General features: G+C 40.1%; 1 protein-coding gene across 3 annotated transcripts in view; it reads left to right on the forward strand.

Moving 5' to 3' along the window:
• MAP3K20 (mitogen-activated protein kinase kinase kinase 20) overlaps nucleotides 1-23,772 on the forward strand; it is a 188,437-nt gene that overhangs the window by 1,360 nt on the left and 163,305 nt on the right. For 2 of the 3 annotated variants that reach the window (XM_066345735.1, XM_066345737.1), the window contains exon 2: nucleotides 13,904-14,096. In XM_066345735.1, coding sequence (XP_066201832.1) covers nucleotides 13,938-14,096 — 159 coding nt within the window. In that variant the 5' untranslated portion in view covers nucleotides 13,904-13,937. Of the gene's footprint in view, nucleotides 1-13,378; nucleotides 13,733-13,903; nucleotides 14,097-23,772 lie in introns of those variants that run through there. The other variant, XM_066345736.1, reaches the window with a different exon arrangement.

A 23,772-nucleotide genomic window follows, 5' to 3' on the forward strand; every position in this document is an offset into this window, starting at 1 on the left:
CGAAAAAAAAAATTTTTTTTAATGGGCAAACATTGTTACAGTGCTGAAAATGAATGTTTCTGATGCGCCCCTAAATCTTGCATAAGCACTGTTTAAGGAGACGTTGATTACTCTTTTTGTTAGTTTCTTTAATAATGAAAACAATACCATTTAGTGGCACATTCCAAATGATATTACAATAAGCAGCTCTCTTCAATAATGGTGTTATTAGAATCAACTTAAAAATTAATTTGAGGATATTCGAGCTAAAGTGATTGTTAAAATGCTATATATTCATATTTTAGCCCTATTTCTGTTTTAGGAGAGCCTTCTTGCTTTTCTGAATTCAATTGAACAGCCAGGATTCAGTGGATTCCAACTTACCAACACATATAAAGACAAAAATAAACAACTTATTCAAGACAGTTAACGCCTTCTTTGTCGTAGGCCCATCTCCACAGTGAAATTTCATGGTTTTGATTTTCAAAAAAATGTGACGGCTGCATTTAGATTATGGGTTTGGTCATTTGTAGAGTCTTTGTTTTAAATTCCTGCTACAATAGCGAGAGATTTGGGAGATTGTAAGTGAAGATGAATTTAGTTTGTTTGGAAAGAGAGAATTAGGATAAAGAATGATAGTCTTTTAGAGCAATGTGTACTGTTTATTTTAATGTTAAACAATTTAATTCCTATGGTAACTTTTTGGGGGAGTTTTTCTTTTTTTTTTTTAAGAAAAACTAGAAAATATTGTTTAAATCAAACATTTTAGTGTAATAATTCCAGAGTAAATGACCATAATGTGACTTTTTTTTTTTTTTTTTTTGTCCAGGGAAACAAATAGGTGATTGACCTCTATTCTTTTACCCTTCTGGGGAAAGTATAAGGATACATTGAAGAGAGGGAGAGAGAAAAGGAGAGAGGGAGGGATGGAGAGGAGAGAGGGAAGGAGAAAGGGAGAGGGGGACAGAGAGAGAGAAATAACCAAATATTAAGCACAAGGACTTGGATCTAAAAATGGATGGTCAAAGATCTTGGGAACTAAGGGGCCTTCTTACCAAATAAGGAAACTTGGCAAGCTGCACTGTGTATTTTAAGTTAGCACACGAGTGAGCGTTATTGGCAATATATTGGCTGAATGCCTATCTGGAATGAGCAGTGAAACTGACTTTGATAGGCCTACAAAATATATAATAAACAGAGTTATGAGATGCATGGAAGAATAATCTGGCCCTCAGAGAAAACACTGGCAAAATTGTAACGATGTTACGTGAAAAGAGATAAGACAGAGAGTGAAGCTGTTAGTGTGGAGTGAAAGAGAAAATGGACAGTTGATTTTAGAAATTGATAGATTTGGAGAAAAGAGAGGAGAGAATCAATGATTTTTATTTAAACCGGAAAAAAGGTATTTGTAGTGATATAGTACTTCTTGGAATAAGATAGCCTTATGTCTATATCCAGAGATGTTGGAAATAAAAATCAATTTGTATCATTTGTTTTCCACTTTATTTTAGCCTAGGATAGATTGATAGGGATGATGTCGTGTACTTCTGCGGGGAAGATTTAGACTATATCTTTTGCGGCTATTAACCTTGCTCTGCTACACACAAATAAGCAGAGTTCCAGCTGTGAACAGAAAACTGCACCTGTTAAGGAAAGAGAGCTATAGAGCTTAGATTGTTTTGACTGATACATGGGTGCTTTTGCGTCAGACCCTCCTACGGACAGCTGAAGCATCGATTATGCCCAAATAGCAGTTAAATAATCCCAGTACAGTAGAAGATTCTGTGAGAACAAAGCTGCCAGCCACACAATTGACACCCTAACCCCAGCATCACAATTGCCAATGGGAAATGAAAGCCTCAGATTGGATTTTAGGTGGATGATGGTAAGCAATCCAGTAATTACTGTAATAAGAAAAGGGTCTGTTTAAAGATTTTTAAAAAAAGGCAAATGAGAAGGAGGAAGAAGAATGATGGAGTGGGGAAAAGATATATGGTATGTTGGGGGAAATGTTGTGACTTTGGAGTCAATGTGAGTTTGAATCCCAGTTGTGCTACTTCTAAATTAAGTGGTCGGCTTGGACAACTTTCATACCCTGGCTACTCAGTTTCCTCACCTGTAAATTGAGCACAATAATACCTACTTTATAAGCATATGAGATAGCACATGGAAATGCTTGAACCAGTGCCTGAAACTTCAGCTGCCATAACTGAATAATAGAGAGGGATGTTTTTCCACACTCTCCAATTAAACACAGAGGAAGAAGCCTGTCTCACCTATCCCCAGGTAAGGCTTGCCTTGGTAGCCTGCCCTGTTCCCAAATCATGCTTACATGTGTGTGGGGGGTAGGAGTTTTCATAGCTACTCTCCTGCTTTTAGTATAAGGACTTCTAAAGCTGTTTTGTGTATCTCTGCCTTTATATAGAGCTTTGTAAATTCTCAGGGAAGAATCTGAAAATATCTATATGAGAAGTTTGAAGAATTTGGGAGTTGTATGAATAGGGGAAGGTTATAACCCAGAGGCCAAAACCAAAACCATTTTTAGAGCTGATTTTGAGCACAGCTTATCTCCTTCTTTCTGGACTTATCTCTGAACCTCCATATAGGAAAACCAAAGAGAGAAGGCAAGAAAGGTCATGGAGTAAATCTTTGCTTATTAAACTTTTCTACCCAAGTGTCCTGTTGTAGGGAAGAATTTATTCCTTCAGGGATTTGTAAATATGTCTACAAATGCCCCCAATGTAAGCAAGCACTTTCTTTAAAATCTTGTATTTGATCATAAACATTTATATGAATTTTACATTCTCTTTGTACTCTTTGACTTTATTGAACAAACCAACACGAACAGATTGCTAAGCATGTTTATTCCCGCAGATCTTAAAGTAAAAGTAAAATCGATGCTGTCGGACATGTGTTGATTCGCGCACCTTCTGCACAGTGCTGGGTACTCCACCTACGAGAATACCCACGTTTGAGGAATATGGGCCTGGTTCTGATCAGTGGTGCTGCACCACTAAGCTTCACAGCCCAGCACAATGAATCGGGTAACGCAGTTCCATTTTGCTGAGAAAAGAATAGGGGTAGATCATCCATCAAAAGAGTTTTCATTTTCTGTGGTTTTCTTGTGGCTTTCAAGGTGAAAAGAGCTTTTTGTCTTGGAATTGGAGGGGAGAGGAGGAGAAAACAGTTGTAGGATAGAAATATGGCATGTGGCTTTCAAGGTGAAAAGAGCTTTTTGTCTTGGAATTGGAGGGGAGAGGAGGAGAAAACAGTTGTAGGATAGAAATCTGGCATGTGGCTTTTACCTTCCCAGCCCATTTGGGAGAAGATACTTAGGAGAATAACACAATCATCTCCATTATTTCTATCACTGATGTTAATTACTGTGCTTTTCTGCCATGTCAGGGGGCTCTTCGTGTCCGGTTCATGACTAGTCCTGAGAAGAGAAGGGAGACCATGCATATATAGTAGGTTAATGAGCCATTGCTTGTCATGACTCATTACAATGAGACTCATTGTAGTGAGTCTTAAAAAACCATTCATTCTGCTCTCTAGGTGATGTGGGAGTCTTCAACTGTACATGTCCACCTTCCCATTAAACACTCTCAGTGCTGGGGAACTCGCTACTAAACAAGGTGGCATGTGTTCTTGTTAGGCAACTCTAATAACCAGAAATTCTTTCTGTAACTTTTGTCTATAGATAGCTTTCCCTCTGGACCAGTGATGCATAATTTAGAGTCTTTTTTTTTTTGGTCTTCTCTAGTTTTAACACCCCCATTTTCTTTCATTTTACATCAAGGTCACTAGGTGTTAACCCTTATATTGACCCTTCTCAGGGAACATTCATTCTAGATAATCAGTCCAAAAATGGTGCCTGTTTGTTAGTAGTAGCCAGGATGGTCAGATGCTTTATGTTTGACGAAAAACTGGGCTCAAGGGTAGAAGCAGAGCTGATTTGGAAATTGTGAGCCTTCTGACTGAAGTAAGTCTTTTCTCAGGAGTAACTGCTTTCTCCCCATCCCCAACCCAGACACCTGTGAATCCCTCCTCTTACCAACCCATAGAAATGTGCCCGGCTAGTACTCCTGTGCTTTATTCAAATTCTGAATTTCTTTTCCGCCTGCCTTTAGTCATTCAACGTAAGAAGGCCCTGCAATAACCCATGTTGTGGACTGAGCCTGTTTCTCGTGTCCTAGTTAGACTTCTGTTTGAGCATAGGCACATTTCCACATGACATTTATGTGACTGAAGTGCACCTGCCCCTTACGTCCCTATTACTCCTATATTTTGCCTTTGAGAACAACATTCCTGACAAAGAAATGTGTCACAGAAGTCGTTTTCATTCATTGAAATAATACAGTACAATTAAGACTGTTTCATTTAACTAGCTCATTTTTAGTTTAACCTTTGCTGTAATTAGTTATGTTACTTATATAGTAAAACAGAGAGGGAAAATTTAAAAAAAAGAAACAATAGCTCTCTTATTTTTAAGATTCTTTTTTTTTAAGATTTTATTTATTCATTATAGAGAGGGGAGAGAGAGAGAGAGAGAAGGGGGGAGGAGCAGAAAGCATCAACTCCCATATGTGCCTTGACCAGGCAAGCCCAGGGTTTTGAACCGGCAACCTCAGCATTTCCAAGTTGACACTTTATCCACTGCGCCACCACAGGTCAGGCTTATTTTTAAGATTCTTAAAGTCAAATTCTCTCAGATATCTGTGATTGAAGACCCTATTCACTGGACCCGACCTGTTCTATACAAGATATGCTGCTTTTCTCCCACGGCAGCCTGGGTAGAAGGAAGGGTTAGCTGTGGTAGACACAATACTGGTTAGTACTAGCCACATACCTAGTCTCCTCTGACTAGTGTAGATTCATCGTTTTTGAGTGATTGAAAAACAGAGACAAAGTAGAACAGAGGTCCTGTTTAGGAATAGAATCTTTACATCTTGGACCTTGGTGTTATGAACTCCAAATCATACCTTTCCTCATGTTTTGAAGATAAGACCTGGAGGGGGAAAAACAACTGCAGAACCACAGTCCAAGTGGTGGTGTTTTATTTTATTTTTTTCTTTTCTTTTTTTTTTTTGTATTTTTCTGAAGTTGGAAATGGGGAGGCAGTCAGACAGACTCCCGCATGAGCCTGACCAGGATCCACCCGGCACGCCCACCAGGGTGTGATGCTCTGCCCATCTGGGGCATCGCTGTGTTGCAACCAGAGCCATTCTAGCACCTGAGGCAGAGGCCAAGGAGCCATCCTCAGAGCCCGGGCCAGCTTTGCTCCAATGGAGCTTTGGCTGTGGGAGGGGAAGAGAGAGACAGAGAGGAAGGAGAGGGGGAGGGGTGGAGAAGCAGATGGGCGCTTCTCCTGTGTGCCCTGGCCGGGAATCGAACCCAGGACTCCTGCATGCCAGGCCGACGCTCTACCACTGAGCTAACTGGCCAGGGCCTTTATTTTATTTTTTAATGTTTATTTTATTGATTTTAGAGAGAAAGAGAGACAGAAACATCAATTTGTTCCTATATGTTGCCCTGACCGGGGATCAAACTCGCAACCTCTGCGCTTTGGGAAGATGCTACCCTGTCAGGGCCAAGTGGTTTTAATACACATGATGATAAAGCACGCTTTAATTAGTTTGCTCACTAATCTATGTTAAGAAGGCTGAAATACTACTAAGTGTTAGGGTGGAGTCTCAAAAAAAAGTATTAGGGCAGCAACCTTGGCAAAAGAATTTGTTGAGGACTAACTATTTTCTAAAGCCTTTTTTTTTTTTTGTCATATTCAGGTCATGATAAAGTTAGTTTTTCTATATTGCATTAAAAATAAACTTGTAACTTTTGTGAAGAAGGAGAAAAAGTGTAAATTAGGGATAGAACAAGACGAAGGATCTAAATACAGAACTATATAAACCTAAAGGATAGAAAAAACCAGAAAAAGTTCATAGACCTATTTTCTAGTAAAGTTAATCCTTTTATAAAGTAGATCTAATTTAAAAAATTCTGATTTGTGGGTGCTTGCATTTTATGTGCAGTAGGTAAGATCTGAAGGAAGACAGTGGCCACCACTGAAAGGAGGTGTAGCTTAGGTCCCTACCAAAACCAGCGCTATAATTGAATAAATATATTCAATTATGTATTATGGTTATGGGAACTTTAGTTTATCTAAAAAAAAAAGTATTATCTTTTAATTACTTAAATATTCTCCTTGCAAAAGAAATGCTTAAAAGAAAATAATTACTAAGAAGGTAGATCAGGCAAAAATGACCAAAAGTTAAAAGGAGCAACAGAGGAGAGAGAAGAACACACACACACACACACACACACACACACACACACACACACACACACACCAGCTAAAAAGGATTTAGGGGTCAGTAGTACATTTATCTATCAATAATTGCTCAGGAAAGCTAATGGAGATATAACACACAACAATTCTGAAAACAAGAGAGGAAAACTGTTGAGGAAAGCATACGTGATTATGAGGCTAAAGAAGCAGATGGCTACATGTGGCAGCAAGACTTATTAAAATAATGTCATTGGCCCTGGCCGGTTGGCTCAGCGGTAGAACGTCGGCCTGGCGTGTGGGGGACTCGGGTTCAATTCCCGGCCAGGGCACATAGGAGAAGCGCCCATTTGCTTCTCCACCCCCCCTCCTTCCTCTCTGTCTCTCTCTTCCCCTCCCGCAGCCAAGGCTCCATTGGAGCAAAGATGGCCTGGGCACTGGGGGTGGCTCCTTGGCCTCTGCCCCAGGCGCTAGAGTGGCTCTGGTCGGGGCAGAGCATCGCCCCCTGGTGGGCAGAGCATCGCCCCTGGTGGGCGTGCCGGGTGGATCCCGGTCGGGCGCATGCGGGAGTCTGTCTGACTGTCTCTCCCCGTTTCCAGCTTCAGAAAAATACAAAAAATAAAAAATAAAATAATGTCACAATTTCCATGTATAGAGTATGTGGCGGACACTGTGCAAGGCTTTTTCACAGCATCTCCCGCTTCCCAGCAGCTCTGCAGAGTGGCTGGTGTCACTGCCAGGGAGAAACCGAGGTCGGAAAGGTGCAGTGCTCGGTTTCAGGTCTCCCGGCTGCTAAGTTCAGATTTGCTACAGATCTCTCCATCTGGAAGATTTAGCAAAGAAGTCGCATCAGACTGTGCACACTTGATACCTTTCAGACTATCAGTTTTGAGACGTTTGATAACAGGATGAAAAAGATTTATAATTTTTTTATTTATTGTTTCTGGAAATATCAGGATCTGAGAAAAAGTGATTGGTTCAAAGTTACTGAGCTATTAGAGTTGAAACTCACATTATTAGCTATTAGAGTTGAAGCTCACATCTAATTCTAAACTTTCTGTTATTTTGGTTGTTGTTATATATTATTTGCTTTTTTATTTAATTTAGGGCAAAAGTCCATTTTTTTTTTCTGGACTAGGAGCCTGAAAACTTTAAAAAATAAAATAATACTTCCTTTAAGGTATTATTTATATGGTTCTACATTCATATGGTTTCACTTTTGATAATTAGCCAGTGATGTTGTATATGTGTGTATGTGTATATATATATGTGTGTGTGTGTGCTATCAATAATTTAGTTAATAGTTAAAATTTTAAATTTTAATTAATTAAATAAAAATATTTTAATTGTCTTACTATGGTACTCAAATGATTGGATTCAACCACCAAGTAAGTGAATTTCAACATTTTCAGAGTTGTGACACCCTTTTAAGCTTTAATTTTGGGTGATATACCTCTAACTTACCTTCAGTGCTGTGTGGTTGGTACTTACTAATATTTAAAACAGCTTTGAGAGTTTATGAAACAAAAGTGAGAATGCTACAGAATCAGGGCTGGGAATTGTTGCATTGAGAATAAATGCTTTTCTTGTGTAAAAGCAATTATTTTAACATGGTAGGATGAAAACATCATATATGGATATACTATGTAAATACAATTATATAAATGACATTTAAATTCTGGTATATTCACTGGAGAATACATTGGAAAAAGAACATAATTTGATCAGGTAGCAGCCTTTTCCAAGATGCTGTAAATATGAATAATAAGCAACTCAGATTTTTCATTCTTCTGGACATAAGTTGATCCTCTTAGAATAATGACTTTAAAATCAAAGGAGAGACAGCTCAAGGGGAAAAATAAATATATGTGGTCTGACACACTCATAGGGATGGCAGTGGGAATCTCAATGAGGCTTTATAGCTGAATCCATGATGCTCACTGTAAACAAAACCTGTACTCATGGCCCTGGCCGGTTGGCTCAGTGGTAGAGCATTGGCCTGGCATGCAGGAGTCCTGGGTTCGATTCCCAGCCAGGGCACACAGGAGAAGCGCCCATCTGCTTCTCCACCCCTCCCCCTCTCCTTCCTCTCTGTCTCTCTCTTCCCCTCCTGCAGCCAAGGCTCCACTGGAACAAAGTTGGCCCAGGCATTGAGAATGGCTCTATGGCCTCTGCCTCAGGCGCTAGAATGGCTCTGGTTGCAACAGAGCAACGCCCCAGATGGGCAGAGCATCGCCCCCTGGTGGGCATGCCGGTGGATCCTGGTCGGGTGCATGCAGGAGTCTGTCTGACTGCCTCCGCGTTTCCAACTTCAGAAAAATACAAAAAATAAAAAATAAAGTGTAAAACAAACAAACAAACAAACAAACAAACAAACAAACCTGTACTCAGCCCTGGCCAGTGACTCAGTGGATAGAGCATCGACTTGGTGTATGGATATCCAGGTTCAATTTGCTGGTCAGGGCACACAGGAGAAGCGACCATCTGCGTCTCCACCCCTACCCCCCATCTCTCCCCCTTTACTCCCTCTTTCCCTCCTGGAGCCAGTGGCTTAATTGGTTCGAGCCTTGCCCTGGGTGCTGAGGATAGCTTGGTTGGTCCAAGTACATCAGCTTCAGGTGCTAAAAAGTACCTCAGTACTCAAGCACTGGCCCCAGACAGGGTTGCCGGGTGAATCCCAGCTGGGGTGTGTGTGGGAGTCTGCCTCACCATCTCTCCTCCTCTCACTTAAAAAGAATAACCTACACCCTAGAATTATTAGTCTGTTTGGTAATCAGATGAGACTTAATTTTGTATGGTCTTAATAAAACATTCCCATAATTACATAGTTCCATTAATACTTAGCCAGTTTCCAAATGACAGGATGTATCACAAAGTGAGTAATAGTGATTCTGGGAAGAACATGACTGGTTGCCTCATCTGAAGAGGTAATGACCATGGAGATCTGTGCTTCTCAAGGGCCAGCCTTCCTCTGGCACCCTTAGGCCAGTTTCAGATGTGACTGATCCTGCCTTCGTGCAAGCATAGTCCCTGGACCTGCTCTGCAGAGGGTTTAGATTTATTCATAGTGACCTAGTCTTGGTTCAGATATCTATGTTTATTTTTAAAAAGGATTTCCCTTCTTCTCCTCTTCTTTTTCCTCTTTCTCCTTTGGACTCAAAGACACCCAATTCTGGAGGTCGCAAACATAGGCTCTCCAGTCTCCCAAGAATCCAAGGCAGCCCTTTCTAAATCAGGATTTCCTTCAGAATCCTCTGGGGAGGCTGGGGGCAGGGGGAGCTTGTAAAAACTATAAGTCTCAGATCGTACTTTTTTTTTTTTTTTGTACTTTTCTGAAGCTGGAAACGGGGAAAGACAGTCAGACAGACTCCCGCATGCGCCCGACCGGGATCCACCCGGCACGCCCACCAGGGGCGACGCTCTGCCCCTCCGGGGCGTCGCTCTGCCGCGACCAGAGACACTCTAGTGCCTGAGGCAGAGGCCAAGGAGCCATCCCCAGCGCCCGGGCCATCTTTGCTCCAATGGAGCCTTGGCTGCGGGAGGGGAAGAGAGAGACAGAGAGGAAGGAGGGGGTGAGGGTGGAGAAGCAAATGGGCGCTTCTCCTATGTGCCCTGGCCGGGAATTGAACCCTGGTCCCCCACACACCAGGCCGACGCTTTACCGCTGAGCCAACCGGCCAGGGCCAGATCGTACTTAATTTGGTTGAAATCCTTACAGTTGCAAAATGTATAATGGAAGAATAGCTAGAAACCATTCATTCATTCATTCAACAAATATTTTTGAATGGAAAAGGTGCAGTGTGCCTGGCTGTGTGTGTACTGGGTACTGAATATCTAGATATGAATAGAAATGATTTTTTGCCTTTAGGGAACTTAACAGTCTGGTGGGGACTCAGTGGGAAAGATGAACGGGTAAAGAAAGGTGTTATGGCACCGAAGAAGGAAAATTTAAGTCTGTTCCTGAGGCTCAAAGGAGCTGGTTGCAGATAGGAGTTTGTTTTAGAAAAACGGGAGTTTTTCTAAGTAAAGATGCAAGCCTGTGCAAAGGTATGGAGTATGAGAGAGATCAGTGTATACTGGGAACTACAAGTGGTTCTTTGTGTGTATGGGGACTGAGAAGACAAGAGGTAAGAGTGGCTGTCAGCCCTAAAGGAGGAGCACAAGGAAATGTCCCAGAGTTAAAGGATGTGAGTTACAGACAGGCCATTGAATGCCTTACCTATGAATGCAGAAGGTTTGCCCCTAAGCATGTGCTATTAATCTCAGGATTCCAAGGGGGAATACAGATCCCAACAGCTTTTAGAAGGAAAGAAAAACTTGTCAGAAAGGCAAAGATATAGAAAAAGGATTAGTAACCAGAATAACATCAGACGACTCAACAGCCACATTGGAAACTAGACTATGGAGTTATACTTCCGAAATTATAAGGAAAATTATTTCCTACCTAGAATTATTTTCTACCCAGCCAGACTACCAATCAAGACATTTTAAGACACATATATTCTCAAAAAAAAAATTACATTCAGTGCACTTTATTTAGGTAGCTAATGGGAGATGTGCACTGTCAAAATACAGAAAGTAAACAGAAAGAGAAGCCTGGACATCCGAGGACAGGGGTGCTCACAGAGGAAAATTTGAAGGAAAGTTTTAGGATTATCGTGAAGGGAAGGAAGTTCCGGTCCAAGTTAGACTTCGAGAGCAACCATGTCAGCCAGACTGAATCAAGATGACGGATATGGGAGGAGTCTCTAAGAAAAAACTAGAATAAAAAAACTACCCGATGTTCTTACTTTATTGGGAGTAGTTTTACAGTTAGTTCTTGGGAGTTGGATGAGGTTAATAAATGGTTGGTATATAAAAAGCTAAGCAGACAACAAAAACAAAAATAGAGCAACTAATACCCTTAGGAGAAACAAAGTTATCCAAGAAAGGAAAAGTTATTGAATCCTACACAGCACTCCTGGGAATGATATTTACTTTGTCAGGCTAGTGTAAACCCTGAATATTGACTTATCTAAAGATTACAATGTAGTTGGTAGCTGGGAGGATTAGGCAAGTCTGACATATTGTATGCAGAGAGGTAAAGGGTGGTATATGAGAACTACCTCCTTATCTTCCACAGGGAGAAGTAACTAATATCGAAAATGGAACAACCAAGAATAGCAATATAAACAAATTTTTTTTAGAAATATGAAGATAAATACCAGAAGAAAATGCTAAAAGAGTTGAATTTGTTCCCTCTGAAGAGAAAATTGGGGAGAGGGTTGAGGCAGGGGAGTTCTAATTTTATTATAAGCTTTGTAGTTCTATTTTATTTTTTGTACTTATTTTTTATACTGAGGGAATCTTACAAATGGTGTTTTGCATTTTGCTGAACAGACGTTTTAGCTTGCCTATTCCGTGTATCTACCTTTGGCACATTCCTACATTTTATCCACATTTTTTTTTCTTTTCTATGATGAACTAAATATTAAGTTGAAGCAAAGTTAGTCAATTTTTGACACAGATATGTGCGCGGACTGTGTGTACCTGGACACTACGGTTTTTCTGCCTGTATTTTTTATTTAGACTCTAACCGATCTTTTCAACTTGCAAAGATAAACAGTCTTCTCTCTTGCCTTCTTCCCAAAGTAGAGCAGAGCTTGACTTCACATAAAAACCGGTGACCTGATGTTCCTAAAATGGGATTGCTGGTCAGTCAGCTGCACGCTAAGATTTCCAAGCCGACTGTTTATATCACTCAGCAAAGCTGTGAGTTGTTTACAAAGGAATTTTGTCCATTTGTATGGATACAACTCCCCCCATTTTTAAACAATCAAATCTCAGAGAAAAATGATAAGAATAGTAAAATGAATGCCCATGAATTATCACCTAGATTTGCCAGTTCTTTACATTTTGCTACATTTGCTTCCTCTCTCTATACCCAGACATTTCCTCTGAGGGTTGGGGAGAGTTGAGTCATTTTAAATTAAGTTGTGGATATTATACTTGAATATATCTGCCAGTATGTATCCTAACAATAAGCCAGGGGTCCCCAAACTTTTTACACAGGGGGCCAGTTCACTGTCCCTCAGACCACTGGAGGGCCGGACTATAAAAAAACTATGAACAAATCCCTGTGCGCACTGCACATATTTTATTTTAAAGTAAAAAAACAAAACGGGAACAATACAATATTTAAAATAAAGAACAAGTAAATTTAAATCAACAAACTGACCAGTATTTCAATGGGAACCATGTTCCTCTCACCGACCACCAATGAAAGAGGTGCCCCTTCCGGAAGTGCGGCGGGGGCCGGATAAATGACCTCAAGGGGCCGCATGCGGCCCGCGGGCCATAGTTTGGGGACCCCTGCAATAAGCACATCCTCATACAAAACCAAAATACTGTTATTTGTCATAGATAATTTAATATTATCTAATATATAGTTGACACTCACATTGCCCTAAAATCCCAAAAAATCCTGTCTGTAGATTTTTTAAAAAATCCGGCTCCAGTGATTATGCAGTGGATTTAGTCATTATAGTTCTTTAAGTCCTCCTCATGTTAGAAGTTTCCCTGCCCCAAACAACCACACACACACCTTTCCTGACGCTGGTAGTTACGAGGAGCCCCGACAGCTGTATTGTAGAAGGTCGTACACATGTGAATTTGTCCTTTTGCTTCCTCACTGTCGGATTCTGGTTTATGATTGTTGACAAGCATATGTATACAAACTTTTTTATCCAACTGCTTTTGTGCAGGTTCAAAATTTTAGTGTTTCTTTTTCTTACGTGTATGTTTTTGTTTTGTGTGTCCTGCTCACGGACGGTTTGGCATGGGGTGTGAAGGATGAACACTCGCCTGGTGAATAGTAAAACACCTTAGCCTGCAGATAATGTCACGAATAATCTCTGGAAGGGGAGCTCTGTTCCCCTGGAAACAAGCATAATATTTTTTTAAAAACATTCTTGGCTGAGGTCTTTGGATGACTTAATATACTGTAATCAAAGGCAAGTTTTCTACTCTTTAATTAAGTTTCTGCTCAGTCTACAGTCCAGTGAGCCTCTTTGGACAACACTTGGCCAGCTTTTCTACCATCCCCAAGCTGTTGAACGTCTTTGTTTTTGGAATCCAAGCACTGGATGTGCGTTCAGGTTGCAGCATTTTGGCCCTCCCCAGGCCAGAATGCTCAGTTGCTTAGGTTATGTGTATTTTGCGTGAAGTGAGCACAATGCGGAGAGATGGCATGCCTCACATGCCAGGAGAGCTGTGCAAGCTCGCTGCTGAAGGCATGCTTCCCCTGTGTCAGGGCTTCGTGATAGGAGACCTGGTGACACAGTAGCCTTTAGGCAGAGCGCTGAGGGATGTGCAGGAAGTGCGGCCACAGGTTTTGTCAGAGGGGAAATCTGAGCTATTATTGCTCTATGGACAGCTGTGTTTCAGAGTCTGGGCAAGTTGCTGTTGGATTTTGTACGGGCTGCCAGGGTAAGTGTTTTCATTTTGATTTGTTTATAGTCCTGGTTTTCCTTCTCCTGAGTCATCAAGGTTCTCTCTGGAAGTTTCACAGGACTTATTATACATGATCTAAAGTGGGATTCAGAGGATTCATCCTGATATATTTGTAATCCAACTTTTCTTTTTTCCTTCTCTCTGCAGAGTCTGTGGAAGTATAATACTTTGTCATTATGCGATGTCGTCTCTCGGAGCCTCCTTTGTGCAGATTAAATTTGATGACTTGCAGTTTTTTGAAAACTGCGGTGGAGGAAGTTTTGGGAGTGTTTATCGAGCCAAATGGATATCACAGGACAAGGAGGTGGCTGTGAAGAAGCTACTCAAAATAGAGAAAGAGGTAAGGTCTTCCTGCTCTCAGAAGGGGTCACAGTGGCACTTATGTAAGTTTTTCAAGCTAGAGTCAGAGGTCACAGGCTGCCAGGGACCTAGCCAGGCCTTTGAGGCTGAGCCACAAGGCCTTTTCCCAATTACTGTCCTAGGAGCCCCATGAATAGAAATTATTGCTGCCTGTGCTTTAGGGCTAAGTTCTACTAGGGGGTCATCCGAACCGAGAAGATTTCTTTCTACTGCACAAAAAGGCTGAATGTTCTCCGAACTGCCCTGGAGGGGAGGTAAGATTTCAGACCCTTTCTCTTCCCTTTCTCAGCCAAGAGGAGTCAGTAAAGAGTAAGGTGTCAAGTTTTCATCTCCTTTCTGTTTTCTGTTTGTGAAATTGTGGTCATCAGGGGATGTCTCTTTAAAAATGAAAAGCATTTTCTACTGAAATATAAGCAATACCAGTTTTGGGGATTTCATCTTTGCTTGAAGCCAGGAGTGATGGACTTTGTTTAAAAAGAATTAACAGGTACCACAGAGCTGCCCAACTTACCCAACCAAGGTCTGGCGTAGTTGCCGGTCCTCATCAAACCCTTTGTCTTCCTCAGGAATGGGCTACAGCATCACCGCAAACTCTGTTTGGTAACTTGGGAGGAAAGCTGGCTGTTGAGCTGATCTGTCTGCTTGGGCTCAGTGGCGTGGCATCGATAACTTTTAATTGCCACCCGCAGGAGCTTATTATTCTGGTGATTTCTATTCTATTTCTGTTAGTCCTGTTTTGAGTAATGGTTATTCTTTCAGTATTTTTTAAAGTGAACTTTTCCATAAATATTTTTTTCATCTCCCTGACTGATTTTATTTTTCACTGCCTGCTGCCAGAGCAGTGCTGCGCGGTTGTGTGGCCGCCAGGAGCGTTTTTAGCTGCGGCAGCCAGGCCAGAGGCCTCGGGTCGGCTGCTGGAGGGCATCTGGGTTGTGGGACGTTGAGGAAGCTCCAGCTTAGGAGGCTGGTGTGTGCACACAAGGGTAGGGCACTGTGGAGAGCTGGTTTCCCTCTTTGCATTTCTTGATCAACACATTTTTAAATAGAAGCCAAATAATAAAACCGTTTCTTACTCTGGACTGAACCCAGTTCTTTTATCTAGTGAAGTCTGAAAGCCTTTATAGGAAGCCTTATTATACCCTTTTTATAGAGTGGGAAATGGAGCTTTGAGAAATGTCTTGAGCCTCCGCCAGGAGGAGCAAGTGAAACCCAGGACATTAGATCCCCTGTTCATTTGTTTAACTCTGAAACCTCTAGTAGACCAGATTAAGAATAGAAAATAAACAAATTGTATCAAATTTTAGTCAAGGAAGTATATAAGTGTTTTAATATTTTTATGCTTTGGGTTATGCAACTTCAGTACAACAGACGTCTCTATATGACTATTGGGTATGAGACTTTATGAAACATGAGGCACATTGTGATAGAAAAACAATAATTGCAACCCGTCCCCTCCACCCCTCACTCATACTTAATACCGTTTTTACTCTCTTTGAGAGAACCAGGAAAATGACCTTGGAGAGCACAGTGGGAAGGCAGGAGTTGGGAACTGCGGGGTCCTGCTCTGGTGTAGGCTTTTCACCTGGGGGAGTATCGTTCTGAAACTGAGCTGATTATAGTAAAATGCAGGAGCGTAACTCATAAACTTTTAAGTAGGGAAAACAAACTCTTTCAACTCTGGGGCTTGGTTTAGTCAGTGATTATCAATGATAAAGAGACTTGAACATTATTGCAGAGCAATATTGCATCCCTACACTTATTGAATCAATCTGAGTTTAAGATGTAGAAAATTTTTGCTAGGGGTTGGCAGTTATTGGAAGGGAAATATGCATTTCTTATGTAAATTTTTGTTATACTTAATGAACTGGGTTTTTGGCTTGCTGGTTAGGTGTTTTCTAAGTGGTAAGATAATTAGCTCTGATTTTTTTTTTTTAATTTATAAATTCAGTCTTGTGTCACTTGGTCATTTTTCCAATGAGTTTTAGTAGCAATGAAATATTTAATAATATGTTCTTCATAGCTCACTCATGTAATTCTTTAAGAATGACCTGATATCTGATTAAATATGTTTTATGAACTTAGTAAAAGACGGAAAAAATATATACCACACTCTCTAACTTTGCTTATGTGAGTGGATAGAGGAAGATTTTATTTTCACTTTATTTGTGGACTTCTAGTTTCATGAACATGTACTACTTTCTTCTTTTTTAGTGAGTATATATTACTTTTCTAATTGAGAAAAAATAAAGAATGACATTGAGTTTAAATCTCAGTAGTTCTTTAAAACTATTTATAAAAAGCTCTTGGCCCTGGCCAGGGGTGCACTGAAAGAGGTAGGGTGGTTAACCCAGTGAAAAACACTGGGTTGATGTGCTGTCCCAATATGCAAAGGTTGATGGTTTGATCCCTGGTCAGGGCACATACAAAAACAGGTGGATGTTTCTAGTTCTCTCTTCTTTCCTCTCTCTAAAATCAATGAATAATTTAATAATTGTATTAAAAAAATTTTTTTTTAAAAGAGCTTTTATACCTAGGGAAAAACAATAAGAATAATACCATGAACTCTAACATATCCTTCCCCCCAAATCACCAGTTATTAACATTATGCAATATTTGCTCTCTCTATATATATTTTTGATTTATATGTATTCATACATATTTTTTTACTGAATCATGAGAGTAAATTGGCAGGTGCTGTGTTCATTTTTACTAAACATTTTAGCATCTTCCTAGAACACAATCATAATCAAATTCAGAAAATTTGACTTTGGTTCAATAATAATACCTATTATACAGTCTATATTCAAATTTTGCCAATAGTCCCAATAACAGCTTCTTCTTTTAAAATTTTTAAAAATTAAATTTAATGGGGTGATATTGATCAATAAGAGCACATAGGTTTCAGGTAAACATTTCTATAGCATTTGAAATAACAGCTTCTTACGGCAATTATTCCCCAACCCAGGGTCCGGCCTAGGGTCACACATTGCATTTAGTTAATGTATTTGTTTAGTTTGCTTTAATCTGTAACAGTTCTTCTGCCTTTCTTTATCTTTTAAACTTTGACATTTTAAAGAGTGCAGAACGGTTTTATAGAATGTTCCTCATTTTAAATTTATCTGATGTTCTCTCGCTCTTGCCTGACTTAAGGTTATGTATCATAGTTTCAGTAGGAATGCTACAGAGGTCACATGTCCTTGGTGTCTCTTAATGAGAGACCATTGATGTCCGTTTGTACCGTTAGTGGTGCTATTAATTTTGAACCCTTGATTCAGGGGGGGCTCACCCAATTTGTCCACAGTAAAAATACCTCTTTTCCCTGAGTGGTTAATAGTAAGCTGTTGGTAAGTTCTTGGGGGCTATGTAAAATATCATCCCTCAACAAACAGTACCCCATGTTATTAGCATCCATTGGGGATTCATGTTTGAATCAAGTATTATTATGACAGTTACTGTGTAGAAAGCAAACATTTCTAGCATAAATGAGTCTTCCTTTCTTCTTTCCATACTGCCTTCACTCACTTGTTTATCCACTCATTCATTTATTTATTGTTCCTTTTCAAACTTAAAATATTACAGTCCATTATACTTTATTTTATTTTTTCAGTTTAATGATTAAATTGTTCTAGATTTAGAAAGTAAGAATCAGGTCAGCTTGGCTCCTGTGTCCTTTTGATGTGTCTTTATCATCACCATCTATTTTTTTTTTTTTTTAGCATTTCCTAACTTTTTGGCACAGAAAGATGTGCCAGGGTCATCTATATAGTTCCTACGCCTTTCCTGGAGTCAGCTATTTCTTTAAGAAGCCCTGATTCAGGGTATATGATTTGGAAGGAGGATATTGAGAAGCCAAGATTTGAATATTAGGTTTGCTTTAAAAAGTTTTCAATGGGAAAACAGTATGATCCGGAAAATATATAGCAAAAGTCAGAGAAAAAGAGAAACAGCCATCGTGTCTTTTGGTAAATTTCAGCTGAGCTGAGATCAAGCTAGACTGCTGAGGCAGAAACTGAAGCAGAGAGTGGAGAGGGCAGAGAAGGTCGTGGCGGATCACGTGTCCTTTTCCCGGCGCCTGCTGACTGAGAGGCCACGCCCCACAGCACACAGCCCGTGTGCTCACCCCTCTCACCCGCGGGCTTTAGAGAGGCTCATCAGGACAGCTTCCTTTAGTCCTGCAGGATATTGATGATATGTAGAACCAGACATGTCTGTACCTGGTATTTTTTTCTGCCTTGAGAGACGGAAACCTGCAAGCATTTGGGTTAACTTGAGATTTCTTGATATTCAACTGATAGGAGGGACCCATACTTAAGTATGAGATGTGAAAGAAATACGATTGCTTTTTATTTCCCCAAAAAGAATGGAAAGGAAGCAGAATCCCAAGAGGTAAAATAGGAGGCTTTCTCACGTGCCTTGCTTTTAGCAAAGCTCCATTCCCTTTATTTAAAAAGGTTTTCCCTTCCAAGTTGGACTGTTGTGGAAATGCTGAAAGCCATTTGATTTAAGTTTCCAAACTATCCCACATTGTAAATATTTATAGATAATAAGAGAAGACCAAAAATGTCAAAACTGTTCATATCAACAGGAGCTATCAATAATGTTTTATATAAAGGGGAAAATATCCATGGGAAAGAGTAAAAGAGCCTTAATGTTGACACAAAACTAGTAAGGAACTAAAAATAAAAGCTTTTATGATACAAACATATGAACATGGCAGCATGCAGTGCCTCATAGAAGCCTAATTGGTGTTGTTATTACTTTATTAGGTTATAGGAAACCCTCTTTTCTCTTCTTTGTAGCTCTGTCGCTGACTTCTTATTGATAAATTACTTGCATTTACTTTAATTGTATGAATGCTGTTTTAATGTTTTCCCCTGTCCCTGAACACAATAAAGAAGATTGATAGTACATTTACTTTCTTTGTAACTCTCCTCAGCATTTAACTGTGTTGATGGGACCTGTACAAACAATAATGACATATCTTAAATTCTGGCATAGTAACTGTGATAATTTGTCCAGAATGGTACTCAAGAATGACCACCTAGTGTGTTTGCGCATCAAGAGAGTGGGCTTAACCCTCCTGGTCCTGACATTTGAAGTTGCTATTTGCAAGTGCCTGTGCTCTCAGTGGCGAACTTGTCTGTTTTAGCATCTCCACATACCCAGTCTCATCCTCTTCGCTCAAGAGTCCCTTCATGAGTTATTTGGGACAACCCCATGTAAAATTTTTCTTGCCCCAGTTAGATTTGACTCATTCTGGATTCTGTTCACTTAGGTCAGTGGTTCTCCAAGTGCGGTTTCTAGACCAGTATCATCAAGTGTCACCTAGGAACTTGTTAGGAATGCAGATTCTTAGGTCAGACCTCATCTGCTAAGTCAGAAACTCTGGTGTGTGGGGCTGGGTAGTCTGTGCTGTAACAAGCTTTCCAGATGTTTCTGATGCCCCCTAGAGTTTGAGAACCACTGCTTGAGGTTGTACGTAGCTAATGATATATTCAGTACAGGTGGTCAGTATGTTAACCTCAGTTTGGAATTTCAGGTACCTTGTCAAACTGGTGGTAGACTTCTGCTGTTAGAAGTTTTATTTATTTATTTATTTATTTATTTACTTATTATTTTTTATTCAGTGAGAGGAGGGAAGGCAGAGAGACAGACTCCTGTACGTGCCCCAACTGGTATCCACCCAGTAAACCCACTAGGAGGCAGTGCTCCGCCCATCTGGGGTGTTGCTCGGTTGCTCAGCAACTGAACTCTTCTTAGCACCTGAGGCAGAAGCCATGAAGCCATCCTCAGTACCCAGGGCCAACGTGCTCCAATTGAGTCATGGCTGCAGGAAGCGGAGAGAGAGCAAGAGCGAGAGGGGGAGGGGTGAAGCAGATGGGCGCTTCTCCTGTGTGCCCTGACTGGGAATAATCGAACCCAAAGCATCCACACACCAGGTCAATGCTCTACCACTGAGCCAACTGGCCAGGCTAGAAGTTTTTTTAGACCTTGAAATTCACCATGTTCCAATGACTACCTGTGCACAGGCCCTGCTTGACAATGTCATTGAGCACGATGAACTAAAGGCTTTCTTAAGAATGGCAAAACATACTTGAAATCTCAGGCAGATGCCTTCAGATTCCAAACCTTCCCCACGCTGGTCCTCACCTGACTTTCCAGCTCTGTCGGTCATTTTCTAACCTGAATTCCCCACTCCTGTTCAGCCACTCTGTCCTGCTTTCCCGTTTTTGTAACCTCATTCACATTCTTTCCTTTATCTCCTCTGCCTGGGCACACCCTGCTCACGCTTCAGCTTTGACTTCTTCTTGCTGAAACACTCGCAGGTCCCACAAGCATAATTTTTCTCCTTTCTTTTTGAAGTCATATGAGTTACCACGCAGACCACTAATCTGACATGTGATTAAATTGTCTTGTGATTCTAGTATTACTCTAAGCTAGTGCCACTTAACTGTCATGTGAATGTGGCATGTCTTCTCATCTGAAAAGTAGGGTTAATCACAGTACCTATGTCATAGGGTTGTTGAGGGGTTTAAGTGAGATAACACATAAAATATCTAGAAAAGTGCTTGACACATAGGGAAACTTGAATAGCTATTAACTAACTGTTGTCTTCACAAAAGTTGTCTCTCTCAAGTCAGGATAGCAGGTTGGTGTCATGATTGTGAAAACTTCAATTTGTTGGTCCCTAGAACCTTATGTTGAGAAGGGGTCAGAAGCCATATTTAGAGTCTGCAGGAAAGAGGCAGGACGAAGTTCAGCGTGAAGGACAAGTGGTGAGCTCTTTGAGAGTGAGGACTGCTGTTGCCTTCGTCACGGATGCTGTCACTTCCCTAGTCACCCTCACTGTACCAAGTACGGCTGCCCCTGTGTGCTGAGCACTTCATTAGAGACTCCATACTGCCCTCCTTTTCCTCACAGTCATGTCACAGATGATTATCTTTGTTTGACAGATCAGAAATGAAGGCTCAGAGAAGTTAAGCAGCCTGGCTAGCAAAAACAGCACTCCCTCACCCTCCTTGCAGCACCCCGTGCTGTCCCTTGCTCCCAATGAATTATCTGCTCCTCTATGCTTGATACCATGTCACATTGGACTTTCCTTTCATTCTCATTCAGGAAAGATATCCTGTATTTCAGTACCTACATTTTCTTCAGTTGCTCTGTTGAGCTGTGAACAGTATAAAACACGCCTGTCCTTACTATATCACTGATTGTGACTTGCATTCAGCTGCTTAGTAACAGAACTCTTGGTTATTACCTTTGTTTTACCTGATGTTTGATTTCTATAAATGCCTTTGCTTTTATACTGCTTAGACTGATGCCATTTCTGTTTATGGAATTTTAACCATTTCCCTGTGCCACGCTTTGACTCTGTGCTACATATATAAATCATCACTTGAACTAGAGAATAAGCAATTTAAAATAATGAATTATTTTATTTGATAATTAATGTCATCCTCCAGTAGTCTGTATTGCACAGCTGTCTATCATTCAGCTCTTTTTTATGAGGTATTTCTGTTACTGGGAGTTTATAATCTAAGATACCCTAATGTGAATTGCTATAAAGAGATATAGCAAATTGGTAGTTACAGAATAGCACTAAGTTGTAAAGTACAGCATAGGGAACATAATCAATAATATTGTAATAACTGTGTGTGGTGCCAGGTGGGTACTAGAATTGTCAGGGGAATCACTTTGTAAATTATATAATTGTTGAACAGTTGTGCTGTACACCTGAAACTAATATAAAATAACATTGAATGTCAACTGTAATTGAAAAACAAAATGTGAAAACTAATAAAAATTTTAAAAATGTAGAGACAATATTGGAAACGTGTTGAACAAATATGTAAATTAAATGAGTAAGCAGGTATGTGTTGCTGATAGTTCTGAAAGGAACACAAACCTCATAGGGGAGGTAACTTTACAGTGAGGAAAAGCCACAGGAATGGTTTCTTCTGGGACCAAGGAGAGGTCAGAAAATTACCTGCATTTTAAATAAAGATCTCATGTATGTGAAGTGCAGTTACATTAAGACAGAATCACACTATATTTTTTAGATCATTGACATGACCATGAAAATGTTCTATTTGCAAGAGAAAGCTTCTATCCTTCTTATTTTTGCTACTTAGTCATTTAAATTTTTAAAAATCCTTTCAAAACTTTGTTAGATTTCTTGTTTACTTGTGTGTGAAAGTTATTTTTGGTTTGTCATATGAGGACTTTTATTGCAACTGTTATTTCAGCTTTTCATTAAAGTAGTATTGATCTCGGTTTATTAAAAAATAAACATTTCAGTTAGCTAATATTTGTTTTCCAGCCATGATCTACATATTGTGCTGAAATCAAATCAATGAATGTATTTCAATAAAAATATTATATCCTGACTCACTGGTGTTATACAAAACCAGGCGCTTGCTGCTAGAAGAAAAATAGTATGAAGCAGGAATTGAATTTCTGAGAACCTCAAAGCCTAATAGGTGATAAATTGGAGGAGAGAAAGAACCACCCATGAATACTTCTGATAGTTTCAAAATAGATATGATTTTCTCTCAGTCTTCAGAATAGAATGACCTCACTTGTATATTAAAAAGGTGCCAAGCATTTTCTTCTCTACTTTTCTAGTGTAGACAGGAAGTCACTGACATGAAATTACCCAAGATAGAGACCATCTTACCAATTTTTTTTTTCATTCATGCTTGACTCCTACTCCTCCTAAGGACACCAAGTTTCTGTTTGAACAGTGCCATTGATTACTTGTGGGATGAAGGCTGTTCAATTTTGTAGCAGTTTCATTCTTAGAAACTTCTTTACAATGTAACTTTTAGCCAGTAACATTGGTCTCTTTCTTCAGGGCCACACAGAATAAATCTTACCCTCTTCCATACCTCAGCATTTTGAGCACAGATCTGTATCCTAATGATCTTTGTCTATACCAGGGGTCCCCAAACTTTTTACACAGGGGTCCAGTTCACCGTCCCTCAGACCGTTGGAGGGCCGGACTATAAAAAAAACTATGAACAAATCCCTATGCACACTGCACATATCTTATTTTAAAGTAAAAAAACAAAACAGGAAGAAATACAATATTTAAAATAACAAACAAGTAAATTTAAATCAACAAACTGACCAGTATTTCAATGGGAACTATGCTCCTCTCACTGACCACCTATGAAAGAGGTGCCCCTTCCGGAAGTGCAGCAGGGGCTGGATAAATGGCCTCAGGGGGCCGCATGTGGCCCTTGGGCTGTAGTTAGGGGACCCCTGGTCTATACTGAACTCTACATAGTACCTGATCCGCCATAAGCAATCAGTAAATGCATAGCGCATAAATAAACAAAATAATTACAGTGGTCACCTTAACCTTCTCTTCCTTTGTAAGATTTGCCTAAGTTTTCTCTTTGGTATCTACAGAAAAGAAAACATCTTGCCATTCCTAGTCCACCTCAGAGCCTTTTCTTCTCTATGTTTGACTGATTATTATTATTATTATTATTATTTAGCTCTTAATAAATTAGTTTGTCTTTGAATGAAAGGTTCTGTTCCATAGCAGCTGGGAAGGATTTTCCTGGACATGTTTCTTAATCTGGTTTGTTTTTTAAACGTGTTTCCAAAAAAGGAATCTAAGATACTTTTTTTCTTAGCTCTGTTAATAT

Source organism: Saccopteryx leptura, chromosome 7 (assembly GCF_036850995.1).
Source record: "Saccopteryx leptura isolate mSacLep1 chromosome 7, mSacLep1_pri_phased_curated, whole genome shotgun sequence".
NCBI lineage: Eukaryota > Metazoa > Chordata > Mammalia > Chiroptera > Emballonuridae > Saccopteryx > Saccopteryx leptura.